The sequence below is a fragment of the Pseudorasbora parva genome, chromosome 23 (genome assembly GCF_024679245.1).
Source record: "Pseudorasbora parva isolate DD20220531a chromosome 23, ASM2467924v1, whole genome shotgun sequence".
NCBI classification, from domain to species: Eukaryota; Metazoa; Chordata; class Actinopteri; order Cypriniformes; family Gobionidae; genus Pseudorasbora; species Pseudorasbora parva.
The window spans coordinates 37,916,824-37,940,485 of NC_090194.1; the positions used below are offsets into that span (position 1 = coordinate 37,916,824).

The window sequence follows — 23,662 nt, forward strand, 5'->3', positions numbered from 1 at the left end:
TCTGGACTGAACCCTGACCCTGATCTGGACTAATCCCTGATCTGGACTGAACCCTGACCCTGATCTGGACTAAACCCTGACCCTGATCTGGACTAATCCCTGATCTAGACTGAACCCTGACCCTGATCTGGACTAAACCCTGACCCTGATCTGGACTAAACCCTGACCCTGATCTGGACTGAACCCTGACCCTGATCTGGACTAATCCCTGATCTGGACTAAACCCTGACCCTGATCTGGACTGAACCCTGACCCTGATCTGGACTAATCCCTGATCTGGACTGAACCCTGACCCTGATCTGGACTGAACCCTGACCCTGATCTGGACTAATCCCTGATCTGGACTGAACCCTGACCCTGATCTGGACTAAACCCTGACCCTGATCTGGACTGAACCCTGACCCTGATCTGGACTGAACCCTGACCCTGATCTGGACTGAACCCTGACCCTGATCTGGACTAAACCCTGACCCTGATCTGGACTGAACCCTGACCCTGATCTGGACTAAACCCTGATCTGGACTAAACCCTGATCTGGACTGAACCCTGACTCTGATCCTGACTCTAAACCTTTTCTGGACTCAACCCATATCTGGACTAGTTCTGAATCTGAAGGCCGTACTGTACGTGTTTTGTGTTTGTGACCCACAGATTCACTCCTGACCAGAAGTACATGGTGGTGGCCCAGTTAAACACCAATCAGATCACTCTGCTGGAGGCTCCGCCCATCGGCATCATCGGTCAGTGTCAGGTGATCAGCACCATCCAGCTGGCTGAGGACATCAAACCGCACCTGGTGGAGCTGGACCTGAAGAGCGCCGACCTATACGTGGCGGAGATCGGGGCGGGTCAGGCGCAAAAGTTCATTCCGCTGACCGCCGCCGGTGTTTAGAGTGTCCAGTCTGACTGATTAAAGAGTTCTGACCGCTCCAATCTGCACAGCGATAAAGGGTTCAGGCTGAAACCGTGAGCAACTGACCGGACGAATCTCATTTACAGTCACGCTACAGTCTCCAGAAGCTTTTCCAAATCACAATAACTGAACAAAAGGGAATTACCAGTGAGTTTGAGTTCATATTTCGGAATTCTATTTATATCTGAATAATACCATTATATATCACTGAATATTTTCGCAATTCAGAATTTCTTGCAATTTTGTGTTTATATCTCGCAATTGTGACTTTATTTGTAATTACACATTTTCTCACAATTCAGAATTCCTTGCAATTGATTTTTATATCTCACAATTCTGACTATTCGTAATTACGATTTTTTTCTCACAATTCTGACTTTATTTGTAATTACGAGTTTTTTTTCCCCTCAATTCTGATTTCCTTTTTTGTAAAGTTAAGGACACAACTTTTGTTATGTCTCAGAATTGCGAGGAAAATGTCCGATCCCTTTTTTGTTTTTTTTACTTGGTGGCGGAAATCCAATCCAGAAATATTCAGGAGCTTCTCAGAGGAATAAAGGGAGCAGAAAAGATGAAGTGGGAAGATCTGAGGAAATCCACTGGTTATGTGTGCGTTATTGTGCAATGTGTTTAATCATGCGTTTTTGAGAAAATACTGTGATTCTATATGATAATTTATAAGCTTAGTGTCTTTACACACGACAGTTTTTGACATGTGATAGACGTGGCTGTGAGGAAATTTCGTGTCCTGATGATTTTATGATGACATTTTCACTTTTTGAGCTGATTTTAACTGTATTTGTGAAGGTTGTGTATTAGTGTATTAGTTTGAGATGTGATTGAAGTATTAAATGTAATATATTGGGATGGATTATAATTTGTGCTGATGTATAATCATATTTGCATCAAACCGTGCGTGTTATTTAGAGTAAATAAACATTTGTTTTTGTTAGTGGGATTTTTTCCGTTTTTATGCGTTTTATTGGCACTCGTGTATATGGGAAATGACGAATGAAAAATAAACGATGTTACACATAAAGGTACCTATAAATATTTGCTTTCTTTACCTATACGTTTGACGAAATGCCTAAACGCGCGTCTCTCCAGCGCACAAAAGAATGTCAACAATGACGTCGCGCGTCTTCTGAGGGCTGCCCCACACAGTGCCTGATCGCCTGCAAATGTTTATTTCGTGGTGGTTTGACTGAAATAAATATGTGATAAAATGTATTAGCAACTCTCATTATGTATAGATCTCTTTCGGCTGTCTAGTTGTGCTGTTTTTGTTCTCGATCGTTCCGTTGGTTTGGGCTTTTCCCGCGGGCAGCCTCAGTGTTTTGGCGTCGGATAAACATGGCGGAGCTGAAGGACTGTGCACAACTGAAGGTAAGTGTAGATATAATCTGACGGCTAACATTAAAGATGACACGCTAGTGTGTACACTGATGATCAGCTCTGTTTTGACACACACACTCGATATAGCTGTGCAGGAGTGGGGTGTGTGTGTTTGCTAAGAGAAACTCCAGAGAGGCTAACGGCTAAAGCTAACTCTCTGCACAATGACAGAAAAACAGCATCTCAGAGCTGTTAGTGTTAATTAAACACCTCTGTTTTCCGATTAACACGTGTATTATTCTGCTTTCTGCTATATTACACCGGAACGACGTGATTAAACTTAGCGTTTATCGCGAGTTTATCAGTGGTTGTCAATGATGTCAGAATAAACACTGATCTCAGATCAGAATATACTGATGTCAGAGCGGAATAAACACTGATCTCAGGTCAGATTATACTGATGTCAGAGCGGAATAAACACTGATCTCAGGTCGGATCGGGCTCATTTAATCTGTCAGTATGAGCTGAAGCGAATCAGAACCGCTCAAACGACTCTTGTTTTCTTACTGGGTGGGCGGGGCGAGCGGCCGGACGGGCTTAGGTGTGGGCGGGGCATATGCTAATATACGAGCCTGACGTCAAATGTTTTGGGTTTTTGTTATCTTTCTTTTCATAAATTGACTGTGGAGTCTATTTATTCAAAAGAGCAAGAACCTTGTGTTTTCATTTTCTGAACCATTAAGAGCTTTACATTACCACAGTGAAGTTATTATTTTAATAATAATAATAAGACATTTTATGTGTATTGCACTTTTCCATTTTTTGTCTATGGAGAAAGACGGCGGAAAATATAATAGAATGCACAATAACGTAAGATTAATACAGTCAGACAGTTACAATAATTACAATTATTACAAAGAGTCAATGAATAAGAGGAAGGATCGGAGTAAGGGTGGAGTAATGACTGGCCTGTGTGGCTCCTGATGATGATGATGATGCTGATGATGATGATGAACATGATGGTGATGTGATGATGATGATGAACATGATGGTGATGTGATGATGATGATGTTTTTCCTGAAGGATATCTTGAAGATCATCAGCTCATAGAGATCAGAGAGAGTTTGCAGTCTGTCAGAGGTGAGTGTGTGTGTGTGTGTGTGTGTGTGTGTGTGTGTGTGTGTGTGTGTGTGTGTGTGTGTGTGTGTGTGTGTGTGTGTGTGTAACTGTGCTTTAGCCGTACTTCTCACATCCAGCTGTGTTTGTCTGTCATATATGAAATCCCTTACATTTCTTCCCAAATTCTGTTTTATTTCCCTGCAAATTCTGTTTTGGTTTTTCCCAAATTCTATTTTATTTCTCTCCAAAATCTTATTTTCCCCAAATTTTCTTTCAGTTTTTCCCAAATTCTGTTGTTTTGGTTTTTCCCAAATTCTGTTTCATTTCCCTCCAAATTCTGTTTTATTCCCCTCCAAATTGTGTTTTGGTTTTTCCCAAATTCTGTTTTATTTTTTCTCAAATTCTATTTCAGTTTTCCCCCCAAATTCTGTTTTGTTTTTTCCCAAATTCTATTTTATTTCTCTCCAAAATCTTATTTTCCCCAAATTTTCTTTCAGTTTTTCCCAAATTCTGTTGTTTTGGTTTTTCCCAAATTCTGTTTCAGTTTTTCCCAAATTCTGTTTTATTCCCCTCCAAATTGTGTTTTGGTTTTTCCCAAATTCTGTTTTATTTTTTCTCAAATTCTATTTCAGTTTTCCCCCCAAATTCTGTTTTGTTTTTTCCCAAATTCTGTTTTATTCCCCTCTAAAATCTTATTTTCCCCAAATTTTCTTTCAGTTTTCCCAAATTCTGTTTTATTCCCCTCCAAAATCTTATTTTCCCCAAATTTTCTTTCAGTTTTTCCCAAATTCTGTTGTTTCAGTTTTTCCCAAATTCTGTTTTATTTCTCTCCAAAATCTTATTCCCCCCAAATTTTCTTTCAGTTTTTCCCAAATTCTGTTGTTTTGGTTTTTCCCAAATTCTGTTTCATTTCCCTCCAAATTCTGTTTTATTCCCCTCCAAATTGTGTTTTGGTTTTTCCCAAATTCTGTTTTATTCCCCTCCAAATTGTGTTTTGGTTTTTCCCAAATTCTGTTTTATTTTTTCTCAAATTCTATTTCAGTTTTCCCCCCAAATTCTGTTTTGTTTTTTCCCAAATTCTGTTTTATTCCCCTCCAAAATCTTATTTTCCCCAAATTTTCTTTCAGTTTTCCCAAATTCTGTTTTATTTCTCTCCAAAATCTTATTCCCCCCAAATTTTCTTTCAGTTTTTCCCAAATTCTGTTTGATTTGCCTCAAATTCTGTTGTTTTTGGTTTTTCCCAAATTCTGTTTCATTTCCCTCCAAATTCTGTTTTATTTCCCCCCAAATTCTGTTTTATTTTTTCTCAAATTCTATTTCAGTTTTCCCCCCAAATTCTGTTTTATTTCTCTCCAAAATCTTATTTTCCCCAAATTTTCTTTCAGTTTTTCCCAAATTCTGTTTTATTTCTCTCCAAAATCTTATTCCCCCCAAATTTTCTTTCAGTTTTTCCCAAATTCTGTTGTTTTGGTTTTTCCCAAATTCTGTTTCATTTCCCTCCAAATTCTGTTTTATTCCCCTCCAAATTCTGTTTTGGTTTTTCCCAAATTCTGTTTTATTCCCCTCCAAATTGTGTTTTGGTTTTTCCCAAATTCTGTTTTATTTTTTCTCAAATTCTATTTCAGTTTTCCCCCCAAATTCTGTTTTGTTTTTTCCCACATTCTGTTTTATTCCCCTCTAAAATCTTATTTTCCCCAAATTTTCTTTCAGTTTTCCCAAATTCTGTTTTATTTCTCTCCAAAATCTTATTCCCCCCAAATTTTCTTTCAGTTTTTCCCAAATTCTGTTTGATTTGCCTCAAATTCTGTTGTTTTTGGTTTTTCCCAAATTCTGTTTCATTTCCCTCCAAATTCTGTTTTATTTCCCCCCAAATTCTGTTTTATTTTTTCTCAAATTCTTTCAGTTTTTCCCAAATTCTGTTTGATTTGCCTCAAATTCTGTTGTTTTTGGTTTTTCCCAAATTCTGTTTCATTTCCCTCCAAATTCTGTTTTATTTCCCCCCAAATTCTATTTTATTTCTCTCCAAAATCTTATTTTCCCCAAATTTTCTTTCAGTTTTTCCCAAATTCTGTTTTATTTCTCTCCAAAATCTTATTCCCCCCAAATTTTCTTTCAGTTTTTCCCAAATTCAGTTTTATTCCCCTCCAAATTGTATTTTGGTTTTTCCCAAATTCTGTTTTATTTCTCTCCAAAATCTTATTTTCCCCAAATTTTCTTTCAGTTTTTCCCAAATTCAGTTTGATTTGCCCCAAATTCTGTTTTATTTTTTCTCAAATTCTATTTCAGTTTTCCCCCCAAATTCAGTTTTGGTTTTTCCCAAATTCTTTTTTATTTCTCTCCAAAATCTTATTTTCCCCAAATTTTCTTTCAGTTTTTCCCAAATTCTGTTTTATTTCCCTCCAAATTCTGTTTTATTTTTTCTCAAATTCTATTTCAGTTTTCCCCCCAAATTCTGTTTTTGGTTTTTCCCAAATTCTGTTTTATTTCTCTCCAAAATCTTATTTTCCCCAAATTTTCTTTCAGTTTTTCCCAAATTCAGTTTGATTTGCCCCAAATTCTGTTGTTTTTGGTTTTTCCCAAATTCTGTTTCATTTCCCTCCAAATTCTGTTTTATTTCCCCCCAAATTCTGTTTTGGTTTTTCCCAAATTCTGTTTTATTCCCCTCCAAATTCTGTTTTGGTTTTTCCCAAATTCTGTTTTATTTCTCTCCAAAATCTTATTTTCCCCAAATTTTCTTTCAGTTTTTCCCAAAATCTGTTTTATTCCCCTCCAAATTGTGTTTTGGTTTTTCCAAAATTCTATTTTATTTCTCTCCAAAATCTTATTTTCCCCAAATTTTCTTTCAGTTTTTCCCAAATTCTGTTTTATTTCCCTCCAAATTCAGTTTTATTTTTTCTCAAATTCTATTTCAGTTTTCCCCCCAAATTCTGTTTTGGTTTTTCCCGAATTCTGTTTTATTCCCCTCCAAATTGTATTTTGGTTTTTCCCAAATTCTGTTTTATTTCTCACCAAAATCTTATTTTCCCCAAATTTTCTTTCAGTTTTTCCCAAATTCTGTTTGATTTGCCTCAAATTCTGTTGTTTTTGGTTTTTCCCAAATTCTGTTTCATTTCCCTCCAAATTCTGTTTTATTTCCCTCCAAATTCAGTTTTATTTTTTCTCAAATTCTATTTCAGGTTTTCTCCCCAATTTCTTTTTTGGTTTTTCCCAAATTCATTTTTTCCACCTCCAAAATCTGTTTTGGTTTTTCCCAAATTCCTGTTTTATTTCTCTCCAAAATCTTATTTTCCCCAAATTTTCTTTCAGTTTTTCCCAAATTCAGTTTAATTTCCCTCCAAATTCTGTTTTTTTCCCCTCTAAATTCTGTTTAATTTCCCTCCAAATTCTGTTTTATTTTCCCCAAATTCTCTTCCAGTTTTTCCCAAATTTAGTTTTATTTTTTTCCCCAAATTCTATTTCAGGTTTTCCCCCCAAATTCTGTTTTTTTTTCCTCCAAATTCTATTTTATTTCTCTCCAAAATCTTATTTTCCCCAAATTTTCTTTCAGTTTTTCCCAAATTCTATTTTATTTCCCTCCAAATTCTGCTTTGGTTTTTCCCAAAATCTGTTTTATTCCCCTCCAAATTGTGTTTTGGTTTTTCCCAAATTCTATTTTATTTCTCTCCAAAATCTTATTTCCCCCAAATTTTCTTTCAGTTTTTCCCAAATTCTGTTTGATTTGCTTCAAATTCTGTTATTTTTGGTTTTTCCCAAATTCTGTTTCATTTCCCTCCAAATTCTGTTTTATTTCTCTCCAAAATCTTATTTTCCCCATATTTTCTTTCAGTTTTTCCCAAATTCAGTTTGATTTGCCCCAAATTCTGTTGTTTTTGGTTTTTCCCAAATTCTGTTTCATTTCCCTCCAAATTCTGTTTTATTTCCCCCCAAATTCTGTTTTGGTTTTTCCCAAATTCTGTTTTATTCCCCTCCAAATTCTGTTTTGGTTTTTCCCAAATTCTGTTTTATTTCTCTCCAAAATCTTATTTTCCCCCCCAAAAAATTCAGTTTTTCCCCAAATCTGTTTTATTCCCCTCCAAATTGTGTTTTGGTTTTTCCCAAATTCTATTTTATTTCTCTCCAAAATCTTATTTTCCCCAAATTTTCTTTCAGTTTTTCCCAAATTCTGTTTGATTTGCCTCAAATTCTGTTGTTTTTGGTTTTTCCCAAATTCTGTTTCATTTCCCTCCAAATTCTGTTTTATTTCCCTCCAAATTCAGTTTTATTTTTTCTCAAATTCTATTTCAGTTTTCCCCCCAAATTCTGTTTTTGTTTTTCCCGAATTCTGTTTTATTCCCCTCCAAATTGTATTTTGGTTTTTCCCAAATTCTGTTTTATTTCTCACCAAAATCTTATTTTCCCCAATTTTTCTTTCAGTTTTTCCCAAATTCTGTTTGATTTGCCTCAAATTCTGTTGTTTTTGGTTTTTCCCAAATTCTGTTTCATTTCCCTCCAAATTCTGTTTTATTTCCCTCCAAATTCTGTTTTATTTTTTCTCAAATTCTATTTCAGGTTTTCCCCCCAATTTCTTTTTTGGTTTTTCCCAAATTAATTTTTTCCACCTCCAAAATCTGTTTTGGTTTTTCCCAAATTCCTGTTTTATTTCTCTCCAAAATCTTATTTTCCCCAAATTTTCTTTCAGTTTTTCCCAAATTCAGTTTAATTTCCCTCCAAATTCTGTTTTTTTCCCCTCTAAATTCTGTTTAATTTCCCTCCAAATTCTGTTTTATTTTCCCCAAATTCTCTTCCAGTTTTCCCCAAATTTAGTTTTATTTTTTTCCCCAAATTCTATTTCAGGTTTTCCTCCCAAATTCTGTTTTGTTTTTTTCCAAATTCTATTTTATTTCTCTCCAAAATCTTATTTTCCCCAAATTTTCTTTCAGTTTTTCCCAAATTCAGTTTTATTTTTCTCCAAAATCTTATTCCCCCCTAATTTTCTTTCAGTTTTTCCCAAATTCTGTTGTTTTGGTTTTTCCCAAATTCTGTTTTATTTCCCTCCAAATTCTGTTTTATTTTTTCTCAAATTCTATTTCAGTTTTCCCCCCAAATTCTGTTTTTGGTTTTTCCCAAATTCTGTTTTATTTCTCTCCAAAATCTTATTTTCCCCCAAAAAAATTTCAGTTTTTCCCAAATTCTGTTGTTTTTGGTTTTTCCCAAATTCTGTTTCATTTCCCTCCAAATTCTGTTTTATTTCCCCCCAAATTCTGTTTTGGTTTTTCCCAAATTCTGTTTTATTCCCCTCCAAATTCTGTTTTGGTTTTTCCCAAATTCTGTTTTATTCCCCTCCAAATTCTGTTTTGGTTTTTCCCAAATTCTGTTTTATTCCCCTCCAAATTCTGTTTTGGTTTTTCCCAAATTCTGTTTCATTTCCCTCCAAAATCTTATTTTCCCCAAATTTTCTTTCAGTTTTTCCCAAATTCTGTTTTATTTCTCTCCAAAATCTTATTCCCCCCAAATATTCTTTCAGTTTTTCCCAAATTCTGTTTTATTCCCCTCCAAATTGTATTTTGGTTTTTCCCAAATTCTGTTTTATTTCTCTCCAAAATCTTATTTTCCCCAAATTTTCTTTCAGTTTTTCCCAAATTCAGTTTGATTTGCCCCAAATTCTGTTGTTTTTGGTTTTTCCCAAATTCTGTTTCATTTTCCTCCAAATTCTGTTTTATTTCCCCCCAAATTCTGTTTTGGTTTTTCCCAAATTCTGTTTTATTTCCCCCCAAATTCTGTTTTATTTTTTCTCAAATTCTATTTCAGTTTTCCCCCCAAATTCAGTTTTGGTTTTTCCCAAATTCTTTTTTATTTCTCTCCAAAATCTTATTTTCCCCAAATTTTCTTTCAGTTTTTCCCAAATTCTGTTTTATTTCCCTCCAAATTCTGTTTTATTTTTTCTCAAATTCTATTTCAGTTTTCCCCCCAAATTCTGTTTTTGGTTTTTCCCAAATTCTGTTTTATTTCTCTCCAAAATCTTATTTTCCCCAAATTTTCTTTCAGTTTTTCCCAAATTCAGTTTGATTTGCCCCAAATTCTGTTGTTTTTGGTTTTTCCCAAATTCTGTTTCATTTCCCTCCAAATTCTGTTTTATTTCCCCCCAAATTCTGTTTTGGTTTTTCCCAAATTCTGTTTTATTCCCCTCCAAATTCTGTTTTGTTTTTTCCCAAATTCTGTTTTATTTCTCTCCAAAATCTTATTTTCCCCAAATTTTCTTTCAGTTTTTCCCAAAATCTGTTTTATTCCCCTCCAAATTGTGTTTTGGTTTTTCCCAAATTCTATTTTATTTCTCTCCAAAATCTTATTTTCCCCAAATTTTCTTTCAGTTTTTCCCAAATTCTGTTTTATTTCCCTCCAAATTCAGTTTTATTTTTTCTCAAATTCTATTTCAGTTTCCCCCCCAAATTCTGTTTTGGTTTTTCCCGAATTCTGTTTTATTCCCCTCCAAATTGTATTTTGGTTTTTCCCAAATTCTGTTTTATTTCTCACCAAAATCTTATTTTCCCCAAATGTTCTTTCAGTTTTTCCCAAATTCTGTTTGATTTGCCTCAAATTCTGTTGTTTTTGGTTTTTCCCAAATTCTGTTTCATTTCCCTCCAAATTCTGTTTTATTTCCCTCCAAATTCAGTTTTATTTTTTCTCAAATTCTATTTCAGGTTTTCTCCCCAATTTCTTTTTTGGTTTTTCCCAAATTCATTTTTTCCACCTCCAAAATCTGTTTTGGTTTTTCCCAAATTCCTGTTTTATTTCTCTCCAAAATCTTATTTTCCCCAAATTTTCTTTCAGTTTTTCCCAAATTCAGTTTAATTTCCCTCCAAATTCTGTTTTTTTCCCCTCTAAATTCTGTTTAATTTCCCTCCAAATTCTGTTTTATTTTCCCCAAATTCTCTTCCAGTTTTTCCCAAATTTAGTTTTATTTTTTTCCCCAAATTCTATTTCAGGTTTTCCCCCCAAATTCTGTTTTTTTTTCCTCCAAATTCTATTTTATTTCTCTCCAAAATCTTATTTTCCCCAAATTTTCTTTCAGTTTTTCCCAAATTCTATTTTATTTCCCTCCAAATTCTGCTTTGGTTTTTCCCAAAATCTGTTTTATTCCCCTCCAAATTGTGTTTTGGTTTTTCCCAAATTCTATTTTATTTCTCTCCAAAATCTTATTTCCCCCAAATTTTCTTTCAGTTTTTCCCAAATTCTGTTTGATTTGCTTCAAATTCTGTTATTTTTGGTTTTTCCCAAATTCTGTTTCATTTCCCTCCAAATTCTGTTTTATTTCTCTCCAAAATCTTATTTTCCCCATATTTTCTTTCAGTTTTTCCCAAATTCAGTTTGATTTGCCCCAAATTCTGTTGTTTTTGGTTTTTCCCAAATTCTGTTTCATTTCCCTCCAAATTCTGTTTTATTTCCCCCCAAATTCTGTTTTGGTTTTTCCCAAATTCTGTTTTATTCCCCTCCAAATTCTGTTTTGGTTTTTCCCAAATTCTGTTTTATTTCTCTCCAAAATCTTATTTTCCCCCCAAAAAAATTCAGTTTTTCCCAAAATCTGTTTTATTCCCCTCCAAATTGTGTTTTGGTTTTTCCCAAATTCTATTTTATTTCTCTCCAAAATCTTATTTTCCCCAAATTTTCTTTCAGTATTTCCCAAATTCTGTTTGATTTGCCTCAAATTCTGTTGTTTTTGGTTTTTCCCAAATTCTGTTTCATTTCCCTCCAAATTCTGTTTTATTTCCCTCCAAATTCAGTTTTATTTTTTCTCAAATTCTATTTCAGTTTTCCCCCCAAATTCTGTTTTTGTTTTTCCCGAATTCTGTTTTATTCCCCTCCAAATTGTATTTTGGTTTTTCCCAAATTCTGTTTTATTTCTCACCAAAATCTTATTTTCCCCAATTTTTCTTTCAGTTTTTCCCAAATTCTGTTTGATTTGCCTCAAATTCTGTTGTTTTTGGTTTTTCCCAAATTCTGTTTCATTTCCCTCCAAATTCTGTTTTATTTCCCTCCAAATTCTGTTTTATTTTTTCTCAAATTCTATTTCAGGTTTTCCCCCCAATTTCTTTTTTGGTTTTTCCCAAATTAATTTTTTCCACCTCCAAAATCTGTTTTGGTTTTTCCCAAATTCCTGTTTTATTTCTCTCCAAAATCTTATTTTCCCCAAATTTTCTTTCAGTTTTTCCCAAATTCAGTTTAATTTCCCTCCAAATTCTGTTTTTTTCCCCTCTAAATTCTGTTTAATTTCCCTCCAAATTCTGTTTTATTTTCCCCAAATTCTCTTCCAGTTTTTCCCAAATTTAGTTTTATTTTTTTCCCCAAATTCTATTTCAGGTTTTCCTCCCAAATTCTGTTTTGTTTTTTTCCAAATTCTATTTTATTTCTCTCCAAAATCTTATTTTCCCCAAATTTTCTTTCAGTTTTTCCCAAATTCAGTTTTATTTTTCTCCAAAATCTTATTCCCCCCTAATTTTCTTTCAGTTTTTCCCAAATTCTGTTGTTTTGGTTTTTCCCAAATTCTGTTTTATTTCCCTCCAAATTCTGTTTTATTTTTTCTTAAATTCTATTTCAGTTTTCCCCCCAAATTCTGTTTTTGGTTTTTCCCAAATTCTGTTTTATTTCTCTCCAAAATCTTATTTTCCCCCCAAAAAATTTCAGTTTTTCCCAAATTCTGTTGTTTTTGGTTTTTCCCAAATTCTGTTTCATTTCCCTCCAAATTCTGTTTTATTTCCCCCCAAATTCTGTTTTGGTTTTTCCCAAATTCTGTTTTATTCCCCTCCAAATTCTGTTTTGGTTTTTCCCAAATTCTGTTTTATTCCCCTCCAAATTCTGTTTTGGTTTTTCCCAAATTCTGTTTTATTCCCCTCCAAATTCTGTTTTGGTTTTTCCCAAATTCTGTTTCATTTCCCTCCAAAATCTTATTTTCCCCAAATTTTCTTTCAGTTTTTCCCAAATTCTGTTGTTTTTGGTTCCAAAATCTTATTTTCCCCAAATTTTCTTTCAGTTCTGTTGTTTTGGTTTTTCCCAAATTCTGTTTTATTCCCTTTCAAATTCTGCTTTGGTTTTTCCCAAATTCTGTTTTATTTCTCTCCAAAATCTGCTTTGGTTTTTCCCAAATTCTGTTTTATTTCTCTCCAAAATCTTATTTTCCCCAAATTTTCTTTCAGTTTTTCCCAAAATCTGTTTTATTTCCCTCCAAATTCTGCTTTGGTTTTTCCCAAATTCTGTTTTATTTCCCTCCAAATTCTGCTTTGGTTTTTCCCAAATTCTGTTTTATTTCTCTCCAAAATCTTATTTTCCCCAAATTTTCTTTCAGTTTTTCCCAAATTCTGTTTGATTTGCCTCAAATTCTGTTGTTTTGGTTTTTCCCAAATTCTGTTTCATTTCCCTCCAAATTCTGTTTTATTTTTTCTCAAATTCTATTTCAGTTTTCCCCCCAAATTCTTTTTTTGTGTTTTCCCAAATTCTGTTTTATTCCCCTCCAAGTTGTGTTTTGTGTTTTCCCAAATTCTGTTTTATTCCCCTCCAAGTTGTGTTTTGGTTTTTCCCAAATTCTGTTTTATTTCTCTCCAAAATCTTATTTTCCCCAAATTTTCTTTCAGTTTTTCCCAAATCTGTTTTATTTCTCTCCAAAATCTTATTTTCCCCAAATTTTCTTTCAGTTTTTTGCCAAATTCTGTTTTATTTCCCCCCAAATTCTATTTTATTTTCCTCCAAAATTCTGTTTTGTTTTTTTTCCAAATTCTATTTTATTTCTCTCCAAAATCTTATTCCCCCCCCCAAAAAATTCAGTTTTTCCCAAATTCAGTTTTATTTCCCCCCAAATTCTGTTTTATTTCCCTCCAAATTCTGTTTTATTTTTTCTCAAATTCTATTTCAGTTTTCCCCCCAAATTCTATTTTATTCCCCTCTAAAATCTTATTTTTCTCAAATTCTATTTCAGTTTTCCCCCCAAATTCTATTTTATTCCCCTCTAAAATCTTATTTTCCCCAAATTCTATTTCAGTTTTCCCCCCAAATTCTATTTTATTCCCCTCTAAAATCTTATTTTCCCCAAATTTTCTTTCAGTTTTTCCCAAATTCTGTTTTATTTCTCTCCAAAATCTTATTTTCCCCAAATTTTCTTTCAGTTTTTCCCAAATTGTTTTATTTCTCTCCAAAATCTTATTTTCCCCACATTTTCTTTCAGTTTTTCCCAAATTCAGTTTGATTTGCCCCAAATTCTGTTGTTTTTGGTTTTTCCCAAATTCTGTTTCATTTCCCTCCAAATTCTGTTTTATTTTTTCCCCAAATTCTGTTGTTTTTGGTTTTTCCCAAATTCTGTTTTATTCCCCTCCAAATTCTGTTTTGGTTTTTCCCAAATTCTGTTTTATTTCTCACCAAAATCTTATTTTCCCCAAATTTTCTTTCAGTTTTTCCCAAAATCTGTTTTATTTCCCCCCAAATTCTGTTTTGGTTTTTCCCGAATTCTGTTTTATTCCCCTCCAAATTGTGTTTTGGTTTTTCCCAAATTCTGTTTTGTTTCTCTCCAAAATCTTATTTCCCCCAAATTTTCTTTCAGTTTTTCCCAAATTCTGTTTGATTTGCCTCAAATTCTGTTGTTTTTGGTTTTTCCCACATTCTGTTTCATTTCCCTTCAAATTCTGTTTTATTTCCCTCCAAATTCAGTTTTATTTTTTCTCAAATTCTATTTCAGGTTTTCCCCCCAAATTCTGTTTTGGTTTTTCCCAAATTCAGTTTTATTTCCCTCCAAATTCTGTTTTATTTCTCTCCAAAATCTTATTTTCCCCATATTTTCTTTCAGTTTTTCCCAAATTCAGTTTGATTTGCCCCAAATTCTGTTTTATTTTGGTTTTTTCCAAATTCTGTTTTATTCCCCCCAAATTCTTTTTTTGTGTTTTCCCAAATTCTGTTTTATTCCCCTCCAAGTTGTGTTTTGGTTTTTCCCAAATTCTGTTTTATTTCTCTCCAAAATCTTATTTTCCCCAAATTTTCTTTCAGTTTTTCCCAAATCTGTTTTATTTCCCTCCAAAATCTTATTTTCTCAAATTTTCTTTCAGTTTTTTGCCAAATTCTGTTTTATTTCCCCCCAAATTCTATTTTATTTCCCTCCAAAATTCTGTTTTGTTTTTTTCCAAATTCTATTTTATTTCTCTCCAAAATCTTATTTCCCCCCCCCAAAAAATTCATTTCCCTCCAAATTCTGTTTTATTTTTTCTCAAATTCTATTTCAGTTTTCCCCCCAAATTCTTTTTTTGTGTTTTCCCAAATTCTGTTTTATTCCCCTCCAAGTTGTGTTTTGGTTTTTCCCAAATTCAGTTTTATTTCCCTCCAAATTCTGTTTTATTTCTCTCCAAAATCTTATTTTCCCCACATTTTCTTTCAGTTTTTCCCAAATTCAGTTTGATTTGCCCCAAATTCTGTTGTTTTTGGTTTTTCCCAAATTCTGTTTCATTTCCCTCCAAATTCTGTTTTATTTTTTCCCCAAATTCTGTTGTTTTTGGTTTTTCCCAAATTCTGTTTTATTCCCCTCCAAATTCTGTTTTGGTTTTTCCCAAATTCTGTTTTATTTCTCACCAAAATCTTATTTTCCCCAAATTTTCTTTCAGTTTTTCCCAAAATCTGTTTTATTTCCCTCCAAAATCTTATTTCCCCCAAATTTTCTTTCAGTTTTTCCCAAATTCTGTTTGATTTGCCTCAAATTCTGTTGTTTTTGGTTTTTCCCAAATTCTGTTTCATTTCCCTTCAAATTCTGTTTTATTTCCCTCCAAATTCAGTTTTATTTTTTCTCAAATTCTATTTCAGGTTTTCCCCCCAAATTCTGTTTTGGTTTTTCCCAAATTCGGTTTTTTTTCCCCTCCAAATTCTGTTTTGGTGTTTCCCAAATTCTTGTTTTATTTCTCTCCAAAATCTTATTTTCCCCAAATTTTCTTTCAGTTTTTCCCAAATTCAGTTTAATTTCCCTCTAAATTCTGTTTTATTTTCCCCAAATTTTCTTCCAGTGTTTCCCAAATGTAGTTTTATTTTTTTCCCCAAATTCTATTTCAGGTTTTCCCCCTAAATTCTGTTTAATTTTCCTGCAAATTCTGTTTTATTCCCCCCCCCCCCCCCCCAAAAAAAATCTTTTTTATTTTTTCCCAAATTATCATCCAGTTTATCCCAAATTTAATTTGAAGGAAATATGAATGATTGTGAGTTTGTGTATGTCAGGGTTTCCACGCGCCTGGAAAGAGCTTGAATTTAATTAGAAATAAATTTAGCGAAAATTATATAACAAAAATTATGTGTGTGTGTGTGCGTTGGTGTGTGCGTGTGTGTAGTTGATGATTCAGCAGGAGAAGCCGTTGGCGGGCAGCATGCCGGTGGTTTGGCCCACGCTGCTCGACCTCAGCAGAGATGAATGCAAGCGAATCCTGCGCAAACTGGGTGAGTCCCTCGGGAGCGCCGGGAATACTGGATTATCCCGCTGGGAATACAGGAATATCCCGATGGGAAAATGGGAATATCCCGATGGGAATATGGGATTATCCTGCTGGGAATACGGGAATGTCCCTCTGGGAATGCGGGATTGTCCCGCTGGGAATACAGGAATGTCCCGATGGGTATACGGGAATGTCTCGGTGGGAATATGGGAATGTCCCGCTGTGCCGAGCTGCCACTCATGTCTCTCCTGTGTTTTAGAGCTGGAAGCGTATGCCGGTGTGATCAGCGCTCTCAGAGCTCAAGGAGATCTCACTAAAGACAAGAAGGAGCTTCTGGGAGAACTGACTCGCGTGCTGAGGTGCTTTACCACACACACACACAAACACTTTCTCTGACACACACAAACACACACACACACACACACACACACACACACACACACACACACACACATATATACACACAAACACACACTGATGTGTTTATATTCAGCATGTTTTTTACACCCAGCTGTCAACGTGGGGAAGGCTTATCCAATCATTGGGTTTGCTTAAGCCCCGCCCTCAAGCTCACATTCAGATTTCAACATCCAATCAACAAATGGCAGATATAACTAAGCCCCGCCCTACAGTTTTTTTTTTCAATAATCCATGTAATTCACATCACAATACAGAAGCAAAGATTACATCGTTTACTTCTCGATCCGCCGTCAGTATATGTGGCCCTATGTGTGTAAAGCTGGCCATTAGTTTAGCAGTTGGTTTGACGTGTGTGTGTGTGTGTGTGTGTGTGTGTGTGTGTGTGTGTGTGTGTGTGTCAGTATCTCAACAGAGCGCCATCGAGCCGAGGTGCGCAGAGCCGTCAATGATGAGCGTCTGAACACCATCGCCTACCAGTGAGTCTTTTAGAGTTTCTTTAAATTGGTAACGGTTTCATCCCTGAGCCCTAGTGTTGATGTGTGTGCGCTTGTGTGTGTGCGCTTGTGTGTGTGTGTGCGTGTGCGCGCGTGTGTGTGTGTGAGAGCAGCATGTCGGGGCCCAACAGCTCGTCGGAGTGGTCGATTGAGGGCCGTCGGCTGGTTCCTCTCATGCCCAGGCTGGTTCCTCAGACGGCCTTCACAGTGACGGCTAATGCAGTGGCTAATGCTAGCGCGCACCAGAACGCGTCGCTCCTGCTTCCCGCCGAAACCGCCAACAAAGAAGGTAAAGCGTCGGCCTGAGAGCCGCTCGCCAGCCTAATGCCTATCCCTCGCTGATTACTGCACACACCACAGACCATAGAAGGGCAGGATCAAAAGACACACTCTCTGATTACTAACATGGAATTAACCATTAATGTGAGAAAAATGAATTTGGGGAATTACAGAATTTGGAGAATTTTTTTTTGGGGGGGGGGGGGATTAGAGGGGAAATAAGGGACTTTGGGGAAAATACAGAATATGGGAAAATCTAAAATGGATAAGAGAGAATTTTAGGGAAGAAAAAAAAAAAAAAAAAAAAAAAACTAAAATTAAAACGGATTTTGGGGATAAAAAATACAACATAATTTGAAAACTAAAATTAAAACGGATTTTGGGAGGGTTTCATAGTGCCCTAAAATCTAGTGTAATTTTAAGTTTTGTTTTTAAAAAAAGCTTTGTTTTCTTCTGTTTTAGCAGTTTAGTACTTCAACTCATTTTTTTCAGTTTATTTCAAGTTTTCCATCTAATATTTCTATTTTATAGAAACCCCTGCGTTAAAGCCTTCCTAATCACTGACGGATGAACAAATCAAATTAAAACCTTAGGAATAAGAGGATATCTCGTACGATACTGCATGATCCAAATACAGTATTATTAGATACGTTTTTAAAGTGTTTAAAGTTTTCATTACATTTTGGGCATGAAATCCACACTGAATCCAGCCTTCTGATGGGATCAGTTTAATCCAGATCAAAGTGATCCAGATCCTACAAAACAGTTCTGAAAAACCCAAACTAAAGGTTTGATCCGGATCAAAAGCAAGAATGGATTATGTGATCTAATCCGATTATGTAATCCGTTTTTTTCTTTTGAAAAACACATTTTCAAGATTTGATCCAATCCGTTATCCTAAATCCTAGTGGATTACTTCTGAAAAACCGGGCCCAGGAGCTCCTGTAGATCCGTCTTTACTGTCAGTGCGGACTAAAGGACATTTACATCTCATTTCAGTTCACTAAGACTAATGATAACAGTATTATTTGTATGTTCCACACTGCAAAAAAATGCTTACTTAGTATTTTTGTCTTGTTTCCAGTCCAAACATCTAAAAATTCTTAAAACAAGATTATTTTTCTCACCCCATTGGCAGATTATTTATCTTATTTTAAGCAAAAACTCTCTTCATTTTGAGTTATTTTTCCCAAAACAAGACAATTACTTTTGCTTGTCTAGTAAATGTTTCTTGATGTAAGAATTTTTTAAATTTTGATTAGAAACAAGACAAAAATGCTAAGTAGGAAAAGCATTTTTTGCAGTGTATTAAGTTACATTTATTCATAATTGATCCCTTTATGCCAGTGTTTCTCAAACTTGTTCAGCCTAAGGAACACTATATCTTCCAATTTTTTCCTGAGGACCACCTACAGAATCCCACTCTGACACGCCCCCAAAAACCAACAAAATAGGAAGGATAAGCTCAATTTAAGTTTAATATGCAACTGTTTCAAGTCAAAAACTAATTATTCAAACACAAATGTAATGATATGATCAGACATTTTTATATACATTTTTATTTAATTTGAAAAAGTAAATGTAAAATGAGTTGCAGATTAAAATGAACAACAAACTGCACATGTGGAAGAAAAAAAAACTGCAATTAAACATAGGCTGCTGTAACAGCCCAGGTCCCACTTAATGCCAATCCAAAGAGCCAATAGTTTAAAACTGTGCTGGGTATAGGAAGTCTATGGTTGTAACTATGGTAACAATAAAATGCTGAAAAGAATGTTCCCCTTAAGGCCCTTTCACACTGGACGCGATTTTGACGCGCGAATAATTCACACGATGGTTTTATTTTTTGGCTGGTTGGTTTTATGGCAAGAACTGTTTCGCATGTACATTAAAAATCTACTTAAATAAGTGACGATTTTATTAACACTTGCCTAGTTTAGGTCATCTTTTCGCGGACCACTAGGGGTCGATGGCGGACCACACTTTAAGAATTACTGCTTTATACACTACAGATCGTGTCACAATAATCAACAGGTTATGAAACAAACTCAGCAGTTCTGGAGACGTGTCCGTAATCTGTGTTTAATGGGGTTTAAGTCATGTTATACTCCATGATGTTCTTGATCTTTGTGTGTGTGTGTGTGTGTGTGTGTGTGTGTGTGTGTGTGTGTGTGTGTGTGTGTTGCAGTGGTTGTGTGTTACTCCTACACCAGCACGAGCTCCACTCCTCCCAGTGCTTCGGCTCCCAGTAGCAGCGCCTCCGCCGCCGTTAAATCTCCTCGACCCGCCAGTCCAGCCTCTAATGTGGTGGTGCTGCCCAGCGGGAGTACGGTCTACGTCAAGAGTACGACACACACACACACACAGACACACACTCACTCTCACACACACACACACACACACACACACACACACACACACACACACAGAGCTGATTTATTTCTGTTTCTCAGGCGTGAGCTGCTCCGATGAGGATGAGAAACCCCGGAAGAGACGCAGGACTAACTCCTCAAGCTCCTCCCCCGTGCTGCTGAAGGAGGGGCCTAAAGTGGCCACGCCCATCTCCAAAACCATCACGGTGCCGGTGAGCGGCAGCCCGAAGATGAGCAACCTAATGCAGAGCATCGCCAACTCTCTGCCGCCGCACATGTCCCCGGTGAAGATCACCTTCACCAAACCCTCCACGCAGACCACCAACACCACCACACAGAAGGTCAGCCAATGCCTGCGCTTCTCATGGGCTTAGGGGCGGGGCTATACAGGGCCTGACCAATCACAGACAAGGGGAGGGCACTGCAAAAAATGCTCCTCTTACTTAGTATTTTTGTCTTGTTTCTAGTCTAAATATCTACAAATTCTTACTTTATTCAGCAAGGACACATTAAAGTTAAATTCTACAAAAATAGAAACTGTGATGATAATCATAACTGTGTTGATCATCAAATATGAGAATGATTAGTGACGGATCATGTGACACTGAAGAGTAATGATGATGATCACAGGAATAAATCACACTACTATATATTCACGTGTGCGTGTGTGTGTGTGTGTTTGTGCAGGTGATCATCGTCACCACGTCTCCGAGCTCTAACTTCGTGCCGAACATCTTGTCGAAGTCTCATAATTACGCGGCGGTGTCTAAGCTGGTGTCGAGCGCGGCGCTCACGGCGGCCAATCAGAAGCAGACGATGGTAATCTCCAGCGCAGCCCCAGGGCCCAGTCCTGTCGCCGTGACGACCATGGTGTCCTCCACCCCATCAGTGGTGATGTCAACCATCGCACAGGGTCAGTGTGTGTGTGTGTGTGTGTGTGTGTGTGTGTGTGTGTGTGTGCGTGTGTTAGTTTTTCACAAGTGTGTGTTGATTGTCACTTGTGTGTGTATGTGTGTGTTGGTTTTTCATGAGTAAGTGTGTTGGTTTTTCATGAGTAAGTGTGTTGGTTTTTCGTGTGTGTGTGTGTGACCTGGTAATCCCTACATTATGGGGACAAAATGACCCCACAAAGATGGCAATATCCGAAATCCTTGTCTTTGTGGGGACATTTTTAGGTCCCCATGAGGAAAACATTTTTCAAAAAAAGTTTTTATGAGAAAGTAAAAACGCAGAATGTTTCCTGTGATGGGTAGGTTTAGGGGCGCTGTGTGTGTGTGTTGGTTTCTCCCGTGTGTGTGTATGTGTTGTGTTGGTTTCTCTCATGTGTGTGTGTGTGTGTGTGTGTTGTGTTGGTTTCTCCCGTGTGTGTGTGTGTGTGTGTTGGTTTCTCCCGTGTGTGTGTGTGTGTGTGTTGGTTTCTCCCGTGTGTGTGTATGTGTTGTGTTGGTTTCTCCCGTGTGTGTGTGTGTGTGTGTTGGTTTCTCCCGTGTGTGTGTGTGTGTGTGTTGGTTTCTCCCGTGTGTGTGTGTGTGTGTGTTGGTTTCTCCCGTGTGTGTGTATGTGTTGTGTTGGTTTCTCTCGTGTGTGTGTATGTGTTGTGTTGAATTCTCCTGTGTGTGTGTGTGTGTGTGTTGGTTTCTCCCGTGTGTGTGTGTGTGTGTGTGTTGGTTTCTCCCGTGTGTGTGTATGTGTTGTGTTGGTTTCTCTCGTGTGTGTGTATGTGTTGTGTTGAATTCTCCCGTGTGTGTGTGTGTGTTGTGTTGAATTCTCCCGTGTGTGTGTGTGTGTGTGTTGGTTTCTCCCGTGTGTGTGTGTGTGTTGGTTTCTCCCGTGTGTGTGTGTATGTGTTGTGTTGGTTTCTCCCGTGTGTGTGTGTGTGTGTGTTGGTTTCTCCCGTGTGTGTGTGTGTGTGTGTTGGTTTCTCCCGTGTGTGTGTGTGTGTGTGTGTGTTGGTTTCTCCCGTGTGTGTGTATGTGTTGTGTTGGTTTCTCTCGTGTGTGTGTATGTGTTGTGTTGAATTCTCCTGTGTGTGTGTGTGTGTGTGTGTGTTGGTTTCTCCCGTGTGTGTGTGTGTGTGTGTGTTGGTTTCTCCCGTGTGTGTGTATGTGTTGTGTTGGTTTCTCTCGTGTGTGTGTATGTGTTGTGTTGAATTCTCCCGTGTGTGTGTGTGTGTTGTGTTGAATTCTCCCGTGTGTGTGTGTGTGTGTGTTGGTTTCTCCCGTGTGTGTGTGTGTGTTGGTTTCTCCCGTGTGTGTGTATGTGTTGTGTTGGTTTCTCTCGTGTGTGTGTATGTGTTGTGTTGAATTCTCCCGTGTGTGTGTGTGTGTGTTGGTTTCTCCCGTGTGTGTGTGTGTTGGTTTCTCCCGTGTGTGTGTATATGTTGTGTTGGTTTCTCTCGTGTGTGTGTGTGTATGTGTTGTGTTGGTTTCTCTCGTGTGTGTGTATGTGTTGTGTTGGTTTCTCCCGTGTGTGTGTGTGTGTTGTGTTGGTTTCTCCAGTGTGTATGTGTTGTGTTGGTTTCTCTCGTGTGTGTGTGTGTGTGTATGTGTTGTGTTGAATTCTCCCGTGTGTGTGTGTGTGTGTGTGTGTGTGTGTGTGTGTGTGTGTTGGTTTCTCACGTGTGTGTGTGTGTGTGTTCAGCTGGCTCTTCCACTGCAGTGAAGGTCGCCTCCACTCGTCTGCCGTCTCCGAAGGCTGTGGTTGGTTCTCCGTCTCAGATCCTCCAGATCCCCAAAGCTCCGCAGCAGCAGCAGGTTCAGTCTGCGAGTCCCAAAGCGCTGCAGGCCCTCTGCGGTCCTCAGGGCCCCGGGGCCAAACCCACCATACAGATCAAGCAGGAGTCCGGTGAGGACATGCAGATCCATCAACACACACAGACACACACCTGGCCTAGTAGAGGATTATTGACATGAGCATGTAGCACTAATAACCCTGCATTGCTGTGTGTGTGTGTGTGTGTGTGTGTGTGTGTGTGTGTGTGTGTGTGTGTGTGTGTGTGTGTGTGTGTGTGTGTGTGTGTGTGTGTGCAGGTGTGAAGATCATCACGCAGCAGATGCAGCCCAGTAAGATCTTACCCAAGCCCTCCAGTGCCGCTCTGCCCAGCAGTAGCTCCGCCCCCATCATGGTGGTCAGCAGCAATGGAGCCATTATGACCACTAAACTGGTGTCCAATCCCACAGGTACACACACACTGACCGCTCTGGTGTTTTTCAGGCACTCAGGCCACATACACACACACACACACACACACACACACACACTCACACACACACACTGACTGCTCTGGTGTTTTTCAGGCACTCAGGCCACATACACACACACACACACACACACACACACACACACACTGACCGCTCTGGTGTTTTTCAGGCCAGGGTATCCGCGGGGTCTTGAAAAGTATTAAAAGGTGATAAATCAATTTTGGGAAACTTAAGACCCTTATAAAGTATTAAAAAGTCTTATCACGGCTTTATAAAGGGTTACATTTTGAAAGTATTTTGTTCAAGCTTTGTCAAAAGAATTTGACTCCAAAAAGTATTTATGAATATATTTATTTTCATCCCCATAAGTGTTAAAAAACAACGGGGTGCTCAGTCTGAGATCGGCTCGGAGCGCGCGCGGCAGGGATGGACATTAGCGCCGCCACCAGCCAGACGAGGCTGATTTAGAGTGTGGCGGTAAACTCGCTCCACCTACCGAGCTGCGTCACCTCTTTGTAAACTTTGTTCAATGCATGCGAGTGCTGCCGTATGTGCGCAGATGACCAGTAGTTTTCTCCGTCATCACTCGCGTGAAGACGCGCTGTGAGACTCGCGCGCGCTGAGAGAAGATCTGACGCTGTGCATCATCCGAGAGCGCGCGCTCGTCTCACAGCGCGCAAATATTGAGTTCTCTTGATGAGTATCCTAGCAGACAGTCTGAATATGCCTTAAGTGAACTGCACAGTCGAGAAGACGAGCATATCCCTGCCTCAGGTCTTAAAGGCGCAGTAGCCTTTACTGCTGCCTGAGTGATGTCCTTATATTTAGTTGGACATCACTCACTGCTCTTGATTGAATAGCTATTGTAAGTTTAATAAGGATTAATTTTTCATTTAAACAGTTAAATATGCAGTTATTTTACATTTGATTACTTTATTCCATTTCTGTCCCTTTCTGCAGGCCAGTAGGCATGAGCATTATTATTTAATGAACACATGAGTGAGGTCGAGTTAAACATTTTAGTTTGAATTTTATTTTTCGGTTTTCGGCTTTGGTTTCTTCTTTTTTGGTTTCGGCCAAGACTTTTGATTTCGGTGCATCCCATTCT

General features: G+C 37.4%; 2 protein-coding genes across 2 annotated transcripts in view; both read left to right on the top strand.

The window, feature by feature from the left end:
- LOC137063167 (NHL repeat-containing protein 3-like) overlaps window positions 1-1,871 on the top strand; it is an 8,025-nt gene extending 6,154 nt beyond the window's left edge. Inside the window, exon 7 of the mRNA XM_067434235.1 lies at window positions 652-1,871. Within this exon, the coding sequence (XP_067290336.1) occupies window positions 652-892 (241 nt within the window). The 3' untranslated portion in view covers window positions 893-1,871. The remainder of the gene's footprint in view (window positions 1-651) is intronic.
- Window positions 1,872-2,240: 369 nt separating this feature from the next.
- Window positions 2,241-23,662, top strand: part of emsy (EMSY transcriptional repressor, BRCA2 interacting) — a 39,937-nt gene continuing 18,515 nt past the window's right edge. Inside the window, 11 exon segments of the mRNA XM_067434234.1 lie at window positions 2,241-2,299; window positions 3,332-3,392; window positions 15,688-15,793; window positions 16,049-16,148; window positions 16,611-16,685; window positions 16,817-16,992; window positions 19,171-19,326; window positions 19,436-19,695; window positions 20,042-20,267; window positions 21,995-22,198; window positions 22,384-22,533. Coding sequence (XP_067290335.1) covers window positions 15,691-15,793; window positions 16,049-16,148; window positions 16,611-16,685; window positions 16,817-16,992; window positions 19,171-19,326; window positions 19,436-19,695; window positions 20,042-20,267; window positions 21,995-22,198; window positions 22,384-22,533 — 1,450 coding nt within the window. The 5' untranslated portion in view covers window positions 2,241-2,299; window positions 3,332-3,392; window positions 15,688-15,690.